The sequence below is a fragment of the Sitophilus oryzae genome, unplaced genomic scaffold, assembly GCF_002938485.1.
Source record: "Sitophilus oryzae breed Bouriz unplaced genomic scaffold, Soryzae_2.0 scaffold_850_pilon_pilon, whole genome shotgun sequence".
Lineage (NCBI taxonomy): Eukaryota > Metazoa > Arthropoda > Insecta > Coleoptera > Curculionidae > Sitophilus > Sitophilus oryzae.
In genome coordinates this window covers 153,656-177,721 of record NW_022147473.1, presented here as the reverse complement: position 1 = coordinate 177,721, position 24,066 = coordinate 153,656, and the positions used below count along the sequence as shown (strand labels likewise).

Genomic DNA, 24,066 nt, shown 5'->3' with positions numbered 1-24,066 from the left:
TACAATCGGCATAAAAGAGAAAAAGCAATTCAAAAGGCTTGGTTTATCCTTCTTTAGAGCTTTTAAGTGACTTGAATTATAGTTAAGTGGATAATTTCACAATTTAAAATCCTACTTTTGTGTGAAGAAAGAAGAGAGGATGATTTGTTAAAGTGGGTAGTAAAAATTAACTGATAATAAACATATTATTTATGTAGTTCTGCTGCATTTTAAATGTAAAGTTTGATTTGCACCCTGTTGATACTTTAATATGTGCTAATAATCGCCTAAAACCAACAGACGTGTTAACTTAAATAAGTTACATAATTACGGAGTTTTACTGAAATATTCATTTACAGGGAACATTTAGATTAGTTTCTGAGCATCTGAAATGGAATTATAAGGATATCGTTAGGATGTCCATTTTTTATACGAGAAAACGTCAGTAATCGCGATAATTCAAAAACTCAACTTTTTAACACATATCACGCGATAACTGAAGAACCACTTTAGATAAAGAAACTTTTTTTATTTTGAAGTTCGGATCTACAAGATGTTTAAATAAGAAAAATTCTTTGTTTTTTTGTTCAAAAAAGGTTTTTTTTTCATTCAAAAATTTAAAAAAACCATCTGCATTAGAAGAAGATTTTACTGTCCTCAATGCGTTAAAAAATATATTTGCTTCCACTTTTTCCTATGGCCAAGAGTAAATAAAAATCTTTAGACACCTGCAGAATTGCCGCGTAAGCCAATTAAGTCGAGTAAGAATATTGCCAGGCTAACGGCTGTAACATTTTTTACCGGATGTTATGCAGGGTTGTTCACCACATACGACACGGAGTATTGTAGCTAAACGATTAGATTTTTACAAACTGTAAGTTTTGGGTTCGTTGAAGGACTATTAGAGCTACAATTTAAAAATATTTTTACAAGATACAGAGTGTCCCAAATAAGTAAAAAATATTATAGTTGTATTTTTTTAAATGGAACACCCTGTATATTATTCTATTTTTGGATTCTACGATTGAAATAAAGGTAAATTTGATTAAGGTTTATCACACTTAAACCTTACCGTTTTTGAAATATTTTCAATTTTATGAAATTGCAGTACAAATTTTAAGGCTTCATTTCTCCAAGGGTATAAAAGTTTTTAATACTAAATATTTACTGAAGATTACTTATTGATCAGATATTGTGTTGCAATAATAAAAATTTTACTACCTTATACAGAGTGTCCAAAAATTTATATTAAATAATTACTAGCTTTAAACGGCAGTAACGTGTTTAATTTAAATGGAACACCCTGTATATTTTACGTGAATCATATGCACAATTTAATCGTCTATCAAATTTTATTATACCATTTTTTACCTATCTCTGCAACTTTTTGTAGAAAATGCATTTTCTTATAATTTAGACCTCATTTATCACTTGGAATGACATTTCAGATTTTTTTAAGCAACATATATGCACAAAATGTACAGGTGGTAAATATTGCAAGCCCATTGGTATACCAAAAAAACTATTTAAATCTTTATAAAAGAGTATACGAATTAAATATACCACCATTATTTCCGACCAAAAATTAGTAATTACATCCTTTTAAATTGTTTTAATTAATAAAGTATTCTAAATAAATGTGGATTTGGCCCAGAAATCAATATAATAATAAATTATGAAAATAAACGTCTCTGTTTTTATAAATCAACATTCGTCAAAAAATGAAATAAAATTTATAAGGCGTTACTTTTTACCACACTGTCTAATAAACACACAAAATTCAGTTTTTTAGTATTTGGAGCAATTATTATTAATCAACATAAACAGTCAATTAATGTAGTCTGAATACTGGGATCATATTAATTGGTCCTTTTTAACAAAAATATTTAAACAGTTTTTTAATTTTTTTTTTATGAAATAAGCGAGCTATATCGACAATATTAGTATCTGTACTCTTGGAAAATTTGTTACATCTTTAAAAATAATCTAAAATGTCAATATTCCATGGGTATAGTGATAAATGATGGTCTAAAAATATATAGTGATAAAAATGGTCTAAATTATAAGAAAATGCATTTTCTACGAAAACTTGAAGAGATAGGTAAAAAATTGTGTAATACAATTTGATAGACAATTACATTGTGCATCTGATTCACGCAAAATATATAGGGTGTTCCATTTAAATTAAACACACTATTGACGTTTAAAGCTAGTAATTATTTAATATACATTTTTGGACACTCTGTATAAGGTAGTAAATGTTTTATTATTGCAACACAATATCTGGTCAATAAATAATCTTCAGTAAATATTTAGTATTAAAAACTTTGATACCCTTGGAAAAATGAAGCCTTAAAATTTTTACTGCAATTTCATAAAATTGAAAATATTTCAAAAACGGTAAGGTTTAAGTATGATGAACCTTAATCAAATTTACCTTTATTTTAATCGTAGAATCTAAAAATAGAATAATATACAGGGAGTTCCATTTAAAAAAATAAAAAACTATTATATTTTTTACTTAGTTGGGACACTCTGTATCTTGTAAAAATATTTTTAAATTGTAGCTCTAATAATCCTTCAACGAACCCAAAACTTACAATTTGTAAAAATCTAATCGTTTAGCTACAATACTCCGTGTCGTATGTGGTGAACAACCCTGTATATACGGGTTGTATATACGGGACGCTGGCCACTTAGTGAACATGCTGCGTAAATGGGCATCTCTTATAAAGAAGTTTGCCGAAGCTGCAAGGATCAAAAAGAATGGGGAAACGGTCCTACATTTCTTCTCTACGCTCCTACCTTTTCTTCTCTTCAAAATTGAGTTCGGAAAGGAGTGGTATTCAAACAACTACAACTTTACCCACCGACCAAACAAATCCACTGAATATTGGAACACCATGTATGTACTTTTATTAAATTCACTTCACCATTAATTTACTCCATACAGTACACCTGATACCCACTCGTTCAAAGACCGTATTACAGCTATATTATCCCCCTTCTTAATTCATAAAATTTCGAGCGTACTCGTACTTTGACAAAAACGAGCCCGAACTCAAAGCTTATTAAAAATCCGAACAAACACTCTCCAGAAATAAAAAGCGGATAATCGGTCGTTTTTTATTTCGGTCTCTCGTTGCGAAATAAACGTCAAAAAAATTTAATATATCCCTAAAAACGATAAACCACCTGTGCGTGGGTATCGCCCTTATCCCTGCAGTAGGGATGCTTAAAAATTTTCCAGAATTTCGCCTCTTTTTTTCCTAAAAATATGTAGCGTGGAAGGGGATCTCTAAGGATATAAGAGTTTTTTTATTTGATACGGTTTGACGAATTTTACTATACTTTAATATGAAAGAATTAACGATGTTAAAAAAATGTAATAAAGAAAGTCAAAGCAATGCGAGGACAAAGGTATGTGGAGGAGGAATTATTGGGTTGTTTTCTTTTAATTTGTTTTTTGGTATAATAGGGTTTCTTACGAATATGAACTTAAAGAAAAGTAGAATGTAGAATGAGTGGGAGGGGGTTAATAACGCCTACCTTACAGATATATTGTGTCCCCCTTTCTTGAGTTATAACCTATCATACAGTCCCAGGGCTTTGATAAAAGCCACTATCTGGAACGGTTTTACGGAGGGTAGTTCTCTAGGGCAGTCTCTTCTTCCACAATTACATAAAACTATACAGAAAAATTTATCATAAGACTATAAGAGCCGCTAAGGACCTTTATTATAATAGGAGAATAGTCAATTCTGGTAATGTTGCTAAGAAAACATGGTCTATTGTGAATGAGTTGAGAAACAAAGCTTCTTCGTCTAGCAATATCTCTACCTCGCCTGAGAACCTTAACGATTACTTTGTAAATGTAGCGAAAAACTTAACTAATACCATATGTCCTCCTCATGATCCACTTTCTTATCTCTCTAATGATAATGTAAACTTACACAGTTTCTTTTTTTCGCCCGTAGTTCTTGAAGAGCTTCGGAGTACAATTAATACCATCAAAAATAAATCCTCTTCTGGGACCGACGGGCTAACTTTAAAAATGTTTTCGAATCTGCCAGAAAGCACTCTGAATCACCTAACAACTTTAATAAACATGTCGTTCCAAAATGGTGTTTTTCCAAAATGTCTTAAGACGGCAATAATCATTCCTCTGCACAAAGGAGGAGACAAAGATGAAGCTTCTAACTATCGCCCAATTGCACTCCTTCCAACGCTATCTAAGATCATAGAAAGGTTGGTTAAAAGAAGGCTGGTATCTTTTCTGTTTAAGTACGAAATACTTACTGAATATCAATTTGGATTTCTAAGCAACAAGTCCACAAATGACGCTATGTTTTCCCTCCTTAATAAAGTTTACTCCAGCCTAAACAACCATCATTCTACAGCAACAATTTTCTGTGATTTTTCTAAGGCGTTCGATTGTTAATCATAAGATCTTAATTAATAAACTGCAGCACTATGGGTTCAGGGGATCATCTCTCGGATAGTTTAAGTCGTATCTGAGCAACAGAAGTCAACTTGTGAGGGTGGATACCACGTTGTCTTCTAGAAAGCCAATAGAATGTGGAGTACCACAAGGCTCAGTACTAGGCCCTGTTTTGTTTCTTCTTTTTATTAACGACATTGCTAACATAAACATCAGTGGCAAAATATGTCTTTTTGCGGACGACACTAGCTTCAATTGGAGCAACAAGGACATCGCGGCACTTCATAGGATTATATCAAATGACTTAATCACCATTAAATTTTCATGCGATTCGAACCTCCTGAGTCTCAACATTTCTAAAACTAAGGCTTTGTCGTATAAAAACTCGTTGCAGCCTTTTGTACTTAACAACACCACCATTGACGTCGTAAAATCTGTAAAATTCTTAGGGCTTGTTGTGGACAATTCTCTGAAATGGGACATACATATCAAAGTTTTGTCGAAAAAATTGAGCTCTGCCTGTTTTGCATTAAGGCCTGTTTCTAAGGAGCTTAACTTGTCAATGGCTAGAACTGTTCATTATGCACTTTTTGAGTCGCACCTCAGGTATGCCCTTCCATTCTGGGTTACGTGTTGTGCGGCTCAATTTGACCGCATTTTCAAGCTCCAGAAGAGAGCTGTTCGATATTCACTGGGACTAAACAGCAGAACTCATTGCCGGGGCTTTTTTAGAGAATTAAAAATATTGACTATTCCTTCCTTATTTATATTTGAATCCGTTTGCCTAATACGTAAACATGTATCAGCTTCTCAAGAAAGGCCATCTCACACTTACCCACTCAGGAACGCGGAGCAAGATCTTTATCTTCCTACCCCACGCCCAGAGTTAGTTAAAAGTTCAATATTATACAACTCGAAAAAAATGCACAATCACCTGCCATTTGAAATCAAATCCATAACATCATTTTTTTCATTTCGCAGAGCATTGAACTCTTATTTACTAGACAAGGCTTTCTACGCCGTAAATGAATTATATTTGAATTGAAAATCGAATTTGATCTTGAAAACACTGGTCTAATGTTTGCTATTGCTATATTTACTAATGACATCGAAATTAATTTATGTAGAGGTCATTGATATTTTGCTATAAACTGGCTAAATATTTTTGAATATTATTTTAATTTTTTTTGTTCTTTGACATTGTAAACATTTATAAATGTTTATTTTAACAATAAGACTGACAATATTATTTGTATAATGTTTTGTATTATCTTTTGTTTGTTTATTTGTGCACCTTGTTTTTTTTACTTTGTTTGTTAGTTTACCTTTGTCTACAAATTGAAAAATTTTTTGACAATAAAGGCATTTATTTATTTATTTATTTATTTATTTATCTAACTCCGTTATCAGTCGTACCAAAGTTTATGGTACGAATGATTGTCGTCTCGGCGGTTAGAGATTGTCTTGAAACGGAAAGCGTCATAGCATTGTACTGGCTTGCACATTCACCAGCGTATTCTGTAACTTTGAAAGCGTTAAGCGCTTTTAGACGCTCAGCGTATATGACGTTAATTTTCGCTGAGCGCGCACTTAATTAACGATTTCGGTATTATCGTCTGACACGCTTAGCGTCTTTACTGATTGCGCTGAGCGCTTTGAAAACGGTGGCCTTAAAGGATCATTTTGCTTGTCGAACTGTCAGTGAAAATCGAAAAAAAAATTGATTTTGTGCATTATCTTGCTTTTTAGTGAAAATTACTACTTCTTCTATAAATGCCTCAATAAGTAATTGATAATTTACGACTTGGCAGCTATAAATATTGTTCAAAACATCGAAAATGCTGAGAAGAGTCTTCAACACTTCCCTCGTATAATAAGAATAATGACATATCCATAGAAAATAGCTTGACATAACTCAACAAATCGAACGAATCTTGTGGTATCAGCTCAAAATAAGGTTTAGAGCTTGTCGAAGTGAATCCAGAAAAGCTCGTGCAGCTTTTATTAATGCAGCATTATCAGAATGGGAAAACATATCCAAAAAGACAACGTTGCTAATTTAATAAGACGCATGCCAGCGCGAATAGAAACTTATACAGGGTTGTTCACCACATATGACACGGAGTATTGTAGCTAAAGGATTTTTACTAATTGCAAGAACTAGGTTCGTTGAAGGACTACTAGAGCTTAAATTTAAAAATATATTTACAAGATACAGAGTGTCTCAAATAAGTAAAAAATATTATAGTTGTATTTTTTTTAAATAGAACACCCTGTATATTATTCTATTTTTAGATTCTACGATTGAAATAAAGGTAAATTTTATTAAGGTTTATCACACTTAAATTTTACCGCTTTTTAAATATATTCAATTTTGTGAAATTGCAGTAAAAATTTTAAGGCTTCATTTCTCCAAGGGTATCAAAGTTTTTAAAACTAAATATTTACTGAAGATTACTTATTGAGCAGATATTGTGTTGCTGTAATAAAAATTATACTACCTTATACAGAGTGTCTAAAAATTTATATTAAATATTTACTAGCTTTAAACGGCAATAACTTGTTTAATTAAAATGAAACACCCTGTATATTTTAATCAGATGCATAATTTAATTTCTATCAAATTGTATTATACCATTTTTTACCTTATCTCTTCAAATTTTCGTAGAAAATGCATTTTCTTGTAATTTAGACCTCATTTATCATTATATCCATGGAATATTGACATTTTAGATTTTTTTAAAGCAACATATGTACAAAATATACAGGTGGTAAAAATAATAATATTGCAAGCAATTTTTTTTACAAATAGGAAACTATTTAAATCTATGTGAAATAGTATACCAATTAAATATACCACCATTATTTCCGCCCAAAAATTAGTTAATTACATACTTAATTCTTTTAATTAATAAATTATTCTAACTAAATGTAGATTTGGAATCAAAAATCATTATAATAATAAGTCAGAAATCAATATAATAAACGTCTCTGTTGTTACAAATAAGCATTCGTCAAAAAATGAAATAAAATTTATAAGGTGGTACTTTTTACAGCACTGTCGCACACTAATACACATACAAAATTCAGTTTTTTAGTATTTGAGGATATTATTATTAATCATCGTAAACAGTCAATGAGGAATGAATACTGGGATCATATTAATTGACCCTCTATAACAAAAAATATGTAACAGCTTTTTTATTTTTTAATGAAATAAACGAACTATATCTCTATGAAAATTTGTTTTTTCCATCTCTAAAAATAATCTAAAATGTCAATAGTCCATGGGTATAGTGATAAATGAGGTCTAAATTATAAGAAAATGTATTTTGTACGAAAACTACGAAAAAATTAAAGAGATGGGTAAAAATGGTATAATACAATTTGATAGACAATTAAATTGTGCATCTGATTCTCCTAAAATATACAGTGTTCCGTTTAAATTAAACAAGTTATTGCCGTTTAAAGCTAGTAAATATTTAATATAAATTTCTAGACACTCTGTATAAGGTAGTATTTTGTATATTATTGCAAAAACAATATCTGATAAATAAATAGACTTCAGTAAATATTTAGTATTAAAAACTGTGATACCCTTTGGGAAATGAAGCCTTAAAATTTTTACTGCAATTTCAGAAAATTGAAAATATTTAAAAAACAGTAAGGTTTAAGTGTGATAAATCTTAATCAAATTTACCTTTATTTTAATCGTAGAATCTAGAAATGGAATAATATACAGGGTGTTCCGTTTAAAAAAGTACAACTATAATATTTTTTCTTATTTGGGACTCTCTGTATCTTGTAAAAATATTTTTAAATTGTAGTTCTAATAGCAAAATAAAAACACTAGATCACCAGAATACACCAAAACACCTACTTTTACACTGGACGCGCGTTTCGCTAACCATGTTAGCATTATCAGCAGATGATTATAAACTAAAGTACAATCTACAAGTTGAGCGTTTATATTCTCGCCCAGTGGGCACCGAGTGGGCGTGGCAAAATCTAGCCAACCGAGTCAGAGCTCACTGAGCGTAACAGTTAGATTTCCGCCACTAGAGTAGTAGGAACAAAGAACTTGAAGGAATTGGACCGTTCACTCTGTTCATACTATCTTTACATTTATTAATTCTGATGCTTTCATATGCATCTAATTGCCTGTAATTTGAGACTTGTTTAATTAATTTTAAATTATTAAGATCTATACAATGTTCTTTATCAACAATATGTTCGGCAACGCAAGATTTATCCGGTCTACCATATCTTATCTGAGCTAAATGTTCTTTAAATCTAGTTAATATTGATCTTCTAGTTTGCCCAACATATTTCTGATTACAGGCTTTACAAGAAATTTTATAAAAGTTAGTTTAATTTTCTTAGTTCATAGATTACTTAGTTTCCCACTTTCCAACGAAAGATATGAAATAGAAAGAGATTACATTAGGAATGTAGCTGAGTGTAATGGATATTCTCCTTCACTAGTTGATAAATTAATTAGAAAACGTAGGTATAGGTTAATGATTTCTGAAAATTCGACTTTTCAAGTGGAGAAAGATACGTCTAAATATTTTTCGATACCGTTTGATAGAGAGTTATCCCGTGGTCTAAAAGAAATTTTTAAGAATGTCAATTATAAACTTGTGTATAGTGCTAATAATAAATTACAACTATTATTAGGTAATCCAAAAGATAAAACGCCTCCACTGGAAAGGTCGGGTATTTATGAAATTTCTTGTAAAGATTGTAATCAGAAATATGTTGGGCAAACTAGAAGATCAATATAAACTAGATTTAAAGAACATTTAGCTCAGATTAGATATGGTAGACCGGATAAATCTTGCGTTGCCGAACATATTGTTGATAAAGAACATTGTATAGATCTTAATAATTTAAAATTAATTAAAGTCTCAAATTACAGGCAATTAGATGCATATGAAAGCATCAGAATTAATAAATGTAAAGATAGTATGAACAGAGTCAACGGTCCAATTCCTTCAAGTTCTTTGTTCCTACTACTCTAGTGGCGGAAATTTAACTGTTACGCTCAGTGAGCTCTGACTCGGTTGGCTAGATTTTGCCACGCCCACTCGGTGCCCACTGGGCGAGTATATAAACGCTCAACTTGTAGATTGTACTTTAGTTTATAATCATCTGCTGATGATGCTAACATGGTTAGCGAAACGCGCGTCCAGTGTAAAAGTAAAAGTGTTTTGGTGTATTGTGGTGATTTAGTGTATTTTTATTTTGCAATATTTTTTATTTAAAAAACGGTCAAGTTTCCGCAAAAACGCCTAAACGCGTATATTTTATTTTGTTTTTTTTACATATTTTAAGATTTTTTAAAAATGTATACAGGGTGTTTCTAATCATCTGCTGATGATGCTAACATGGTTAGCGAATCGCGCGTCCAGTGTAAAAGTAAAAGTGTTTTGGTGTATTGTGGTGATATAGTGTTTTTATTTTGCTGTGTAACACCAAAGGTTCCAACCCTCAACTGTAATGTAGTTCTAATAGTCCTCCAACGAACACAAAACTTACAATTTGTTAAAATCTAGTTGTTTAGCTACTAATCAATGTTTTGTGTTTTTCTTTTCAATATTCACAATCTTTGTAAATATTGAAAAACACAATCTGGAAACAAAACAAAGGAAAATTTACTTAAGAAAATATATCATTTCTTTCTTGCCTGTTTCAATCCGAATCTACATACCAAAAACCCTTGTTTTTTCTCTGTAAATACACGCACACAGATAGAATGTAAACATCCCTTTAAATTGTTAGAGGGTTACGGCCTTACTTTGCATCTCCTCCAACCCAATCAATAAGGACTGGTTAAAATTCCCGTCAAGTAAACAACAAATCGAATTGTGTGTCTCCTCCGAAATTCAGCCTCCTAAACAGATTTCACCTGGGCGGTTCGTTCATGTAAATTGGCCAAAATCAAGGTAAGACTGAACGGTAATTTAATAAGTAATGGTCTGTTTGTAAGGACATTGCATGAATTAATTCTTCAGTCCCACGTTTACAAGTAGTGTAATTAAAAATCCCAAAATAAACATTATTAATTGAATTAAGTTTGTAGTGTAACAACCCAAGTTTGTCAACAAAGTTGAAGAGGTAATATTTTAGCCAACTGTATAACAAACAATTTAAATGAAAGAAAGGAACCTACGTTGTGTTAAAAACATTTTTATTGTGATTACCTCGGATGCGCCTCGACAGAAGAAATATTTTGGGAAAGAAATATTTTGGGAAAGATATTTGAGGAGAATAGGTCAGCCCTACTTATTTTGTTAAATGAAATGAATGGAGTGCCGTGATCTGCCTGTAATTCACGAGTAAAAGCACGGCAGAGAAAACCCCGATCACTATTCCAGAGAATTTAACTATGCTGTCCTGAACTTTAATAAAAGGGAAATAATAATAATATAGAGACTGTCCTTATACCAAGGTTTTTAGTTTCATACATTTAAAATATGCCACATTTATATCATTCAAAACTGAAAAGTTTTTGGTTAGTTAGCACTATTATTAGTATTCCCTAAGGCCCTGGTTTCAGATCTCGAAGTTGAAGTTGGATGTTTGGTGTAAATATCTTATTATTATATTTATTGTTTTTAGTTGTCCTTTGCGAACTAAGATATTCGCCCAATCACGGTCGAAAAATATTATTACATTCAACAAAGCCCTTATTGTTACACTGAACCAAAAACATCGGCACGACTGGACAGTAAATGATAGTATTTAGATTACTTTTAAACTGAAATTATCTAGAGCATAAATAGATTCCATTAAATGCATACATATGTAATATTTATATATTCTCAGAAAAACTTTAATGCTGAATATTACAACAGGAAAATGAAATATGTGCTCTAGTTAACATCAGTTAAATAATGAGAAAACATTTACTTTACCTTAAATAAACATTCTTTGTCACAAAATTTGCGAACCAAAATAATATCAATGCGTCTCGAATGCTAGTCTAAAAGCTATCATTTCACAACTATTATCTCTGGTTAGACGACCAGAGCTAATAGTTGTGAAATTAATAGTTGACAAAAAAGCAACCTAATTACTGACTCACAAACCTGAATTTATTTCATTTAGATATTTATCATTATCTCCAAATTTTAAACAATAATTACTAAATATTTAGCACGCTGATTTTTTAGACTATACTGTATAAAAATAAAAGATAAAAACACTAAAACTTGATTAATTGATATTTTAGTTTTGTAATGATATTTGTAATGGTTGAATATATAATTTCTAAATAAAGAAAATTGTTTTTAATGTCTTAATATTATTACTAGTCAAATTAATTCAGGTTTAGAATTTCAAACCTACAAAAGGGCATTATAATTGAAATTTGATATATTTTCAGATGCCCCGGAAGTGGAAGTGGAGAGGACCACAGTTCATACAGGCATTGGGTTGGAAGCTTTGTTAGTTTGCATTGTTTACGCGGAGCCAGCGGCACAGGTAAGTCTTTCTTTACCCTAAATTTGGTTTATACGATAGAGGTAGGCAATATTTTGCACACTATTTGGAAAAGTAGTATTAGAGATAAAGTTAAAACATTGTTAAAAAGTTCTGCCTTTGTTAAAAGATTTATTTATTATCTTTATTTTATGCTATAAAATTAATTCTACGAATATATAATCGCTTTAAAACGTCCTACGTTTTCCCATGCCATCTCTCCATGTCTGTGTCTGTCTCTGAGAGCGCTTTCCTCCATAAAAGTGTCAATCCCTTCCTGCCAACTTCTTTTCGGTCTACCCGGTTTTCTTCTTCCTGCAGGTTTCTAGTTTATGATTTGCTTTGGGATTCTTATTTCTGCCATTCTTTGGACATGCCCGTACCATATGGGTTGTCTGTTTTTTTTATCTCGTACACTTTTGTATGTTTAACTTCCATAATCTCTCTTATGCGTTTATTAGTAATTCGTTCGCGTCTCTTTTTGCCTGGTGCTCTCCTCCAAAAATCAATTTCTGTAGGTTCTAGCATTCATTTTGTTGTTCTTCTTTTCGGTCTACCCGGTTTTCTTTTTCGTGCAGGTTTCTAGTTTATGATTTGCTTTGGGATTCTTATTTCTGCCATTCTTTGGACATGCCCGTACCATATGGGTTGTCTGTTTTTAATTAGCCACACTTCACAGCTATTTATGGATATACTCTTGATCATGGTATTATATATTAATGTTTTGTTACTGTTCTTTAGCTTCTGTCCCACAGTATCCCATTTAATACCGTTATAGCATTCTTTCTAAGTTGGTTTTGTTCTTTAATTGCTGTATCCAAGGAAAATTTTGCAATAAAATGCGAAATTAATATAAGAAATTAATTATAAATATGCTGAAACTTGATATTTTGAGAAACCTTCCAGTTACTTACAGAAGCAATAACATAAAATACAAACAGAAAAACATTTCAGATAATTTAATATTCTTTACATTTTCAAATATTACAGGGATTCATAAAATACATTAAAATACTACACGCGATTACAAGTTTTAAGAATAATTTAACGTTAGGTTTCTATAATCGATTACCAATAGAATCGATGGTCATTTACCTTTGTTGTTCACGATACTATCTTCCTAACAAAATAATATATAATTATTTTTTTCAGAACCGGTCAATAATTTATGAATTTTTTATATATTGTCTAGGAAAATTACAGAAATTTATTTTTTTTGTCTAAAAATATGAATATTTATTACAGAAATAATAATTATTAATTAAACCTCTATTTTTTTCTGGAATACGTTAATATTAGGTATGAGTTAATTAATATACAGGGTAGTCCGAACTGTATTCCGGAAACTTCGGCAGCATATTCTGTAGATTAAAGTAGGTAAAAAAGTTCGTATCAATGTATGTCCGAAAATGCTTAGTTTCGGAGATACAGGGTGTAGAAGTTTCATTTTTATTTCGATTTTTTTCAAATAATTTAATAATAATAATAATAATCGTTTTTATTAAAGAAAAAGATGTGTAACATTACATATATTACACATCATGCAACAAGGGTGACGAAATTTAACAAAAAATGTTATTATTACATGGTTATTTTACATTTCTGAAGTAACGTCAATATTTGGATGAAAATTGGTGTCTGGGGGTTCTTTGACATGAGAAATTTGATTTTGATGCCAATATGACTCCTATTTGTAGGGGGCGCCACCTACATGTGTTTTAACTGTTTTGAAGAGTAATAACTTTTTGTTCGTACCTGTATAAAACTACTGAGTGAAAAAATATACATTTCCGTGACTTTTTACGTAAAAAATGTCTCTTGGTAAAAATCGCTACGAGCAACCGTTCTCAAGATATTTAGAATGGAAATCGTCAATACATGTCATTATTGACAAAAAATAAACATGTTGAGTAGATAGTTATTTTACTGAAATAATAGATTTGGGAATTTTTTTTTTTCAGTCTAATAACTATTTGGTCGACATGATTAATTTATGTCAATGAAGACAGGTATTGATAATTTCGATTCCAAATATCTCGAGAACTATTACGCGTAGCCATTTTTACCAACAGACCTTTTTTTACGTAAAAATCGCCGTAAATGTATATTTTTTTACTTAATAGTTTTATACAGGTACGGACGAAAAGTTATTACTTTTCAAGCCAGTTAAAAAATATGTAGGTGGCGCCCCCTACAAGTAGGAGTCATATTGATACAAAAATCAAATTTTTCATGCCAAAAAATCCCCAGACACTAATTTTAATCCAAATATTGACGTTACTTCAGAAACAATTTGGAAAAAATAGAAATAAAATTAAAACTTCTACACCCTGTATCTCCGAAACTTAGCATTTTAGGACATACATTTATACGAACTGTTTTACTTATTTTTATCTGCAGAATACCAGCCACCGAAGTTTTCAGAATACAGTTCGGACCACCCTGTATAGTTCATACCAAATAAACTTTTAGTCACCTGATTAAGCTTGACCGGTACAGCGTTGCCTATTTTGATATATTTTCTTTTAATCAAAATATCTTATGAAACAAGAATAAATTAATTATAAATATATAAACAGTTACTATTTACATCAACAAAACTAACCTTCTTAACAGCACTTAAAGGACATAGAGGGCCATTACCACCGTTCTACCGTTCAAAATATTCTAATAAAGTTGCGATGAGTTTTTTACGGCTATTAAGCTATCTTGTACGACTTCGCACTAAAAGAGGTTCTAAAAACAACAATGTTTGACTGCAATGTCTGCTAGTAAAAAAATTTAAGCTTAAAGTATCACAAAACTATTTATTTAAACCAAAAACTCGTGTCTAAAGTGTCAAAACGAATGACAATGTCAGAAAATAAATAAATAAATGTGGCAACTTGATATTTTTTTACAGCAGAGCTACCACCTGAATCCCCAACGCGAAATTTAAACTCCAGTTAGTCATCCCGGCGCCGAATATGTCCATGGCTGGCAACAATTCATTTAAAAATCGCGCCCTTGATTACGTATCTAAAAGTTTAATTGATATCAAATATATTTTTCTATATTTTAGAGCATACTTTACTTTATATTACAACTTTTATATGTATTGTCCTTTAGACTATCAATTTCTTCGGATAAAATTTCTCTCTTCAACTTTCTATATTTTCGTTTAAAGAGAGTAATTGAATAGTCGCACAATAAACTAAAATAAGAAAACAGCCAAAAGCTAACATTTACTAAAGAGTTTAGAAAGGGCATTTTCAGATTGATAAAGACTTACGACATTGGAAACTTTTGATGAAAAAGCTCGGTAAAACAACTTTATGTTTATTTGCAAAACATGTTTATTTTATTTCTTTTGCGAGGTCTAAAAATAGACAGCCCGGGGTGGCTTCAATTTGTGTTTGGAAGTTTAACTTTCTTTATGTACATTTGAGAGTATTAAGTGATCAGTTTGATGTTTATTTCATGAATTAGTTAATTAGCACTCTAAAAAGTACTATAGCATTTTAGTAACGAAACTTAAAAACAGTAAATAGAAAAAATATTTTTGTTATAAAATACATCACTAAAAAACATGTACTATTTTTATTCTTTTTTAACAACTGTTAGAATTCTATAAAAAAAACTAAAAATTTATACTGTTTTTATAACTGAATAAACTATGATTTGCTTTTATTTGTTTATTAGAACGAAGACACGAATGATAAATACTGGATATAAAACTTAAAGCACAATATTATGGTTCTTTTAATCGAATTCCAGGCTTTAATAAAAGACAAATAAAATAAACCTTATTACATAAATGACATAAATGGCACCCTTTTACTAAAACAAACATTGAGGGTAAACCATTTGTCGAAGAGAACAATAAAGCTGTTTACGACAAAAAGAGAAATATGTGGCTGTGTTGCGTTCCCACAGTAAAGAGGCCGATTTAATGGACAACAGTTACTTTTGAGGTTCGATAGAAACAATTGGACTAAGAAGAAAAGAAGTAAAGGAAACAATTTAGAGAATCTAACAGAAGTTTATCGTTTGTGGTAATTTTAATCTGTACTGATGTTTAACGCATTATTCTATTATTGTTAAGAAGTTTAGCTAGGAATTTAAATTATTTCGAACATCGATATTCTGATCATATATAGAACAGTGGAAATTGTATGGAGAAACTTTATTGGTAAATTGTATGTTGAAAACGCTGTGTCCCACGAATAATAAATACAACTTAATTTCCACAATAGTATGCTATAGAATAAATTTATTCTAGTCTCACTAATAGCTTTTTAAGGTTTAACAGCTTTAATACGTCTCTGATGTGTAAATATTTATTTAGTTGTTCAAATACATTGACTTTATAAGTACAAACTGTTGTCTAACCTTTGTATACTTTTATTTAATGAGAATAATTGAATCGTTCCACACTAAGCTTAAATAAGAAAACAGCCAAGAGCAAATATTTACTAAAGAGTTTAGAGAGGGCATTTTCAGATTTATAAAAACTTACGACATTGGAAACTTTTGATGGAAAAGTACAGTAAAACCATTTTATGTTTATTTGCAAAACATGTTTATTATGTTTCTTTAGCGAAAGTTCAAGGTTTAAAAATAGAGAGTGGAGTGGCTTCAATTTGTGTTTGGAAGTTGAACTTTATTTGTATTTGAAAGTTTTAAGTAATCAAGTTGATGTTTATTTCATGGATTAGTTAATTAGTGCTACAAAGAGTGCTGCAGGTTTTTTGTAACAAAATTTTACAAACAGCCAATGATAAAGATATTTAATTTTTAAATACTTTATGTAAAAACATGTAACATTTACAGTTCTATAATAATAACGGGATTACTTTAGATAGAAATTTAATTTTTTGAATTAAAATTCAAACTGTTTTCACAATTTAATTAATTATGATTCACTTTTATTTCTTTATGTAGAATGAAGACAACAGTGATGAATTCTGGAGACAGTCATTTATATTATTTTTCTAACAGACTTATTTCATATTATATTTCTTGCAAACACTATACTTTTGTATAACCGTGATTGTAATAATATACAATCACCAGATACATAAAGTATAAAATTCTTCTAAAGCACGATATCATGGTTCTTTTAATCCAATTCCAGGCTTTAATCAAAGACAAATAAATGAAACTTTATTACATAAATAACACCCTTTTACTAAAACAAACACTAAGGATAAGCAATTTGTCGAACAGAACAATAAAGCTGTTTACGACTGAAAGAAAAATATATGTGGCTGTGTTGCGTTTCCACAGTAAAGAGGCCGCTTTAATGGACACCAGTTACTTTTGAGGCTTGATAGAAATAATTGGGCGAAAAAGGAAAGACGTAAAAGAAACAATTCAGAGAATCTAAGAGAAGTTTATCGTTTGTGGTAATTTTAATGTGTACCGATGTTTAACGCATTATCCTAACCTAACAGTTTTAATGAGTCTCTGATTAGTACATCTTTGTTTAGTTGTTCAAATACATTGACTTTATAAGTATAAATTGTTGTCCAATCTTTCTATACTTTTATTTAATGAGAATAATTGAATCGTTTCACAATAAACTAAAATAAGAAAACAGCTAAAAGCAAATATTTACTAAACAGTTTAGAGAGGGCATTTTCAGATTTATAAAGACTTACGACATTGGAAACTTCTGATGGAAAAGTACAGTAAAGCAATTTTATGTTTATTTGCAAAACATGTTTATCATATTTCTTCGGCGAAAGTTCAAGGTTTAAAATTAGAGAGTGGAGTGACTTCAATTTGTGTTTGGAAGTTGAACTTTATTTGTATTTGAAAGTTTTAAGTAATCAAGTTGATGTTTATTTCATGAATTAGTTAATTAGTGCTACAAAGAGTGCTGCAGTTTTTTGTAACAAAATTTACGAACAGCCAATGGGAAAACTATTTAATTTTTAAATACTTCATTTAAAAACATGTACCATTTACATTTTTTTGTATTACCTGTTTCTGCTATAATAATATGTTAATACTAGTTTCTGCTATAATAATGTTAATACTAGTTTCTGCTATAATAACGGGACTAGGTAAGTAGAAATTTATTTTTTTGAATTTAAAAATTCAATCTGTTTTCGAAACTTTAATTAATTATGATTCACTTTTATTTTTTTATTTAGAATGAAGACAAAATACTGTATATAGTAATATACAATCAGGAAATAAAGTACAATATTATGGTTCCTTTAATCCAATTCCAGTCCTTAATAAAAGACAAATAAAATAAACTTTATTACATAAATAGCACCCTTTCACTAAAACAAACGCTGAGGGTAAGCAATTTGTCGAACAGAACAATAAAGCTGTTTACGACTGAAAGAAAAATATATGTGGCTGTGTTCCTATAATAAAGAGGCCGCTTTAATAGACACCAGTACTTTTGAAGTCCGATTGAAATAACCGAACCAAAAAAGAAAAGAAATAAAGTAGACATTTAAGACAAGTTAAGAGAGAAGTTTACCGTTTGTGGTAAAGTTTTTCGTTGATGACTTTTAGTATGTAGAATGAGTAGGAGGGGAGGGGTAATCACTTCAACCTTAAATATTTCTTGTGTCTCCCTTCCTTGGGTTATTATTATTATTACTCATCATATAGTATATAACCTTTCATAAATGAGGACTTTCCCGTTGAAGGGGGCGGGGTATTTTCCATCCTACTCTGACAACAGATGTTGTTCCTCCGATAGTATACACCCTTCCACGGTTGGGGTATTCGTCTCAGGGTAAGTTACCCGTGAGATGGAGGCTGGAGGATCTGTCTCCATTTTCTCCATCTCTTTAACTTATTCTTTCCTTGGATCCGATACCGGTATTACCCCGAATCTATAATAGAGGATATATTCCTCGTTCTCTATTGCCTCCTTGGATATGAGACCAATTCCTATTGTGAGGACCTGACCATGGCCCTCCTCCCGAGTTGATGACTCACCAACTCGATGTCCTTACATTGGAGTTCTTATCCTGGATAAGGCTTAGCAACTGTGATAGTCGTCCTTTCTGGGATGTTTTCTCCTTTTATTGCAACTAGATTCGACCCTTGCCAATTATTAAGCTTAGGTGCCACTTCCACCAACCAGTCCGCCGATTCTTGAGATGCACAACCTATCAAGAGTTTCCCATCCGAAAGTGTATCCCCTCAAAACGCAGCTGACATTTTGTGGATAGTTGCATTGCCATCCGCTCGCTATTCCTTAGTCCAGTATCGCCTTTTTGAGAGACGTTTGCTAGTCAGTGTAGCCTTTGTGTAATCCTTTTGTATCACTTTCATTTTCACTTGTCCAGCTATAGCGACAAAGTTGGCTTGCCTCTCGGTGTTGGACGGCTTTCCATCCTGGATTTTCTCTCTTTGTCGGAGCAGAAGTGAGAGGTTCTTGCTCCCTCTCTTGTCCTTTGTTGGAGATGTGCCAGGATGTTTCTTGATTCTTTTACTTTCCCCTTTTTCGAGAAGTGTTTTTGTTTTTGCTTCCTTTGGAGCAAATCCCTGATGACGTTTAACACACTATTCTATTATTGTTAGAGAGCTGAATTGAAAATTTGAATTATTTAGGACATTAGTATTCTAATCATATATGGTACACTCGAAAATGTATGGAGAAACTTTACTGATAAATTATATGTTGAAAACGTTATGTCTCGTGAATAATAAATACAACTCATTTCACAAAATAGTATAATATAGAATAATAATAAAATTATTCTAGCTCGTGGCTTTCTAAGCTTTGAAAGTTGTAATGTGTGCCTGTTACGTAAATTTTTTATTTGTGTCTCCCTGTAGAGAGATTTTTAAAATTGATTGGAATATTTCAATATAAAGTTGATTGAAAACGTGCTTACGTCATACATTTTTCGAACCCGATATTATCGAGTAAAAATTTCATATAAAATATAAATTACTTAAAAATATCCCAAAAGGAAAAACATTTTAATAAAACACGATTAAAGAAATTTCCCATGGGGAAATTTCCCTGTATAAGCCACTTGGTGCTTTATTGGCCGTTATATAATAAATATGATGTTACACAAAATCGATACACGTTTACCATTAAATGTATTAAAAAGTATTAAGTTTATTAATGTGTAATGTAATGTGATGTAATCAGAAACAGTGAATCGATATATTTGTTTTAAAATTTTATAGGCAAATTTTTACTGGCAGTTTAAAAATTCTATTTTTATTTATGGGCTATGAAATATTAGAGAGTTTATTTTGTTGGCATGATATATTGCAAAAATTTTAATCAAAATCGTTGAATATCAATTTTTCTTCATATTTTTGTTCTAATATTCTATGCATTTTTATTAAAATTACCATATAAAAAATTCTTTAAACTATTCAGGTGTTCAATTAATATTTTCTTTGTTTAAGGTTATTTGGTTTAAAGACACTACACAGCTGGGTACAACAGAGCGACATACAACACATGCCAGAGGAAACAGATATACGCTATCTATCAGAAATGTATCTGCAGCAGATATGGGTAACTACAGGTAAGTTTTTTGATTACCTTTATACACCGGGTTAAGAATCTGCTCTATTGATTTTATAGAATAAAATTTGATTGTACATTTTAAAGTGCTGGACTAGATCATGCTACCTATGAACTTTGGAACTCTTTCTCTAAGCCGTTTTGAAATTATTTGCAAAATTAGATCCTTGAAAAAAATTGTGTGTGCACAGCCATGCCACTCTAGATTGAAATTTAAAATATGATTTATTTTAGTCGAGAATGTCAAAAGTTGACATGTGATATGTCATCCTATTCAGAGTGTCATTTTCTATCGAATAATGTATAAAAATACCAAAGGTGCCATTTAAAAATCAAGTTGTAGTCATTTTCGATGAAACAGGAAGTGACCGAAAACAAATGAATACGTCAATAAATCCTAATTTATGTGATATACTAACATACCAAATCTCGTTTTTTATCTGAAAAAATATAAAAGTTATAGGTGTGAGCCACTTATGAGAGGCACCCAGTATTTACTTAATGGTAAATATGTTTTGCATTATTAATAATTAGTTTGAATCTTGAGAACGTCGAACTATCCCGTAATCAAAAGCAGCATAAGTGGTAGAGAGAGATGTAAAATTTATATGTGCTTTGTAGCGAAATCCCCCCAACAGGTATTATAACCTGCGCCTGACTGCGTATTTGCCTCAAACTAATCCAAGATAAAGCTAGATTAGGCATCGCATCGCGCGATCGTAAACAATTCAGCGGTACGCTCAAATCGCCTAATCCGATCTATTTGAAGTGGATCATACCGACACACGAACCTCGATGGACAATTGGGTTTGCGGTCCAATTGTACGTAATATCTCTCCAAACAAAATAATCACTGTATAACGACACAAATACAAATGAATTTTGGTATTATATTTTAGTAAAATTTTACATAATTTGTTGAGTTATGAGAATCAATTTCTAAAATTATCTAACTAAAATATTTAAAATAGAGTATTGTAGCAAATATATTAAACATACCCCGCTGGCAAGCGAAACCTTGGGTCGGCATTTACATATATAGGAATGAATCGTCATGGAAAAAAAATACTTGCCTTCTGTCTTTATTCAGTACATCTTATTTTGCTCAGCGTGTTGACCGTATTCTTCGTACACAAAAAAAATCGGCACCCAAGGCCAGAAATGCGAACTGTAGTATACAATGTACATTAAGTTATACCGTGTTGGCAACTGTTACTTTTGGGTCGCTATTTACATGTGTGGAAGTAAATCGCAATAAGTATCTTATTAAGTCGCAGTGAGAGAAATGCGAAGGTGTGCTGTGGCGTTGTTGCCGGTACGCCTTTCGCTATCAAGTAAAGTAAAATCATGATCGCAAACCGCTTATTTTTAAGACTTTTTTTGAAAAAGTAACTAGATAAAATTATTAGATATGTTTCTGAGCATCTGAAATGGAATTATAAGGATACCGTTAAGGTGTCCATTTTTTTATAACGAGAAAACGTTAGTAATCGCGATAATTTAAAAAACTTTTTTACACATAACACGCCATAATTTAAGAACCACTTTAGATATTGAGGCTTTTTCTATTTTGATGATCGGATCATTTACAATATGTTTTTAGTGCATAGCAGTTTTCAGCAATCTGTAACTTTTTTATTTATAAAGATTTTTGCATACTGCCTGCGAAGAAAGTTTTTGAAAAACTACAATCAATTAATTTTAATAGATTTCGAGATATCGATTTTTGAATTCAGAGTTCTAATAACGCGACCACTGTCGAACACCAACTCAATTCCACTTATTTTTACCAAAAATGCAAGTGTTTCACACTTGCACTTAAAAATTTTCAAGCTATAGGGAAAATTACAACGACTCGCTAATAAATAAACAAATGAATTATCACGAGACGTAATTAAATCGTGAAGCTGAACGCATGATGTACACTTTTCCCTAGAACTTTAACTAATGACAGAGATACTAATTGAGTCAACCCGGTTAACCGGACGACTGCGACAAATCTGCAATATCCCCTTCCACGTCTCTTAGCAATGTGCACAGTTTCTCGGTTTATTTCATACATTTGGCAACCTGTTCACGGTTGCCTCTTTGTTCAGTACATTAAAAACGCATTGTACTCTTCTTACATACGACAATCTCAATCCAAGACTAACCTTTGCCAGCCCTTAGTATAGTGTTGTTTTATATACTATACATAACAATTAAGAGAAGAATAAATTTAGTTTTAGTAATTATTCTTTTTGTTTCGTTGAAAGAGTGTTTTTTAAATTTTTCTCTGATCACGAACAGTTTCGCGTTACTATGGTATTCGCTACTAGAGTTATTATTTTTGAAGTGAAACTTCTTTATGCGCGTTGGGGGAAAAATTCAAGACTGTGACACGACATGACCTTGACCATCCCTTGACGCACGAGCTGGCGAGAAAAAAAGTGGTAAGGATTGCTCAAAGACCAAAAAAGATTTGATTTAAAGCTAAGAAAAGCATTATAATAAACTTACTGTACCTGGGCTCCAATATGCTCTAGTTGTGTGCTAGGAAGTAAATTTTCATGCATATTTTCATCGATAAATTTCTAGCTTCTGAATAACAGTCTAGGTAAAGCATGTAGCTCATTTGCTAGCTTATAATTAGAATTATTAGAGTTAGTAACTCGCATTTTCATTGGAGGACATCGTCATCGACAAAATTACTGTAGAATAATTATTGGTTATTTTCATGATTTTTTGAAAAATAATCTCAAGTAGACTTCATAAAATGGCTACGAGAATGTGCAATTAGTTTTTTGATTTTTTAAAAAGTAACGTCAGAAAAAATAAAATGCTCTGTATACTTACTTAATGTTAAATATGTTTTGCATTATTAATAATGAATTTGAAATTGTTTTATTTAAATCTACAGAAGGCTATTGATTATATGACCAAATCTAATAGTGCAGGTCGACAAGATAGGCTTCATTTGTGCCTCAATCATACTACAGAAAGGGAGAACTATTCAGCATGCAAATTGCAATATTCTAAAATTTATAAGCTTACTCGGTCGTTGTCGAATATTCAACAGTGTTGCCTATTCAAAAGGAGACTAATTAATGTCAACCGCAGTAGCCATCCTTACCATAGCTCTCCATTACTTAGCACAATGTCACTTGTCAGGGATTTAAAAGAACACATAGGAGGATTGAGCAATTAGATAATCGTTCAAACCATGCAAAAATGTGGGCGCTATTTATGTTATAATGCAGTTTAATTTCTTTGGTGATGAAGCTAGTCAGTCTGATACATCTCAAGATTTTTGTGCTTCATTTTTTTATATGAAGATTTCAAAAAGTGTACAGAGTGGAGATAGACGAAAACTAATATCGGTGTCTGGAGCTCAATTTTTATCAAAAACATGATGGTGAAAACAGCACATCGATATCTGTTACCGTTTCGGAGTTACGGGGTGTTTTTCAAAAATGTGCATTTTTAACAAATCGCTGTAACGTTTTTTGCTTGCTATGGAAAATTTTGTATTTTTATGAAAACATTTCCAAAGCACCTTTTTACGTAGAATTTAATGGTTTAGGTATAATTTTTTTTAAAATTAATAATTAAGACATTATCAAGAGAAAATTTGATATTTTATATAGAATTTTTTTTCTGTATATTTTTTTTTCAT

At 31.1% G+C, this 24,066-nt stretch overlaps 1 protein-coding gene across 1 annotated transcript in view; it reads left to right on the top strand.

The window, feature by feature from the left end:
- LOC115889820 (lachesin-like) overlaps positions 1-24,066 on the top strand; it is a 78,708-nt gene that overhangs the window by 25,437 nt on the left and 29,205 nt on the right. Inside the window, exons 6-7 of the mRNA XM_030909898.1 lie at positions 11,811-11,908; positions 20,291-20,412. Coding sequence (XP_030765758.1) covers positions 11,811-11,908; positions 20,291-20,412 — 220 coding nt within the window. The remainder of the gene's footprint in view (positions 1-11,810; positions 11,909-20,290; positions 20,413-24,066) is intronic.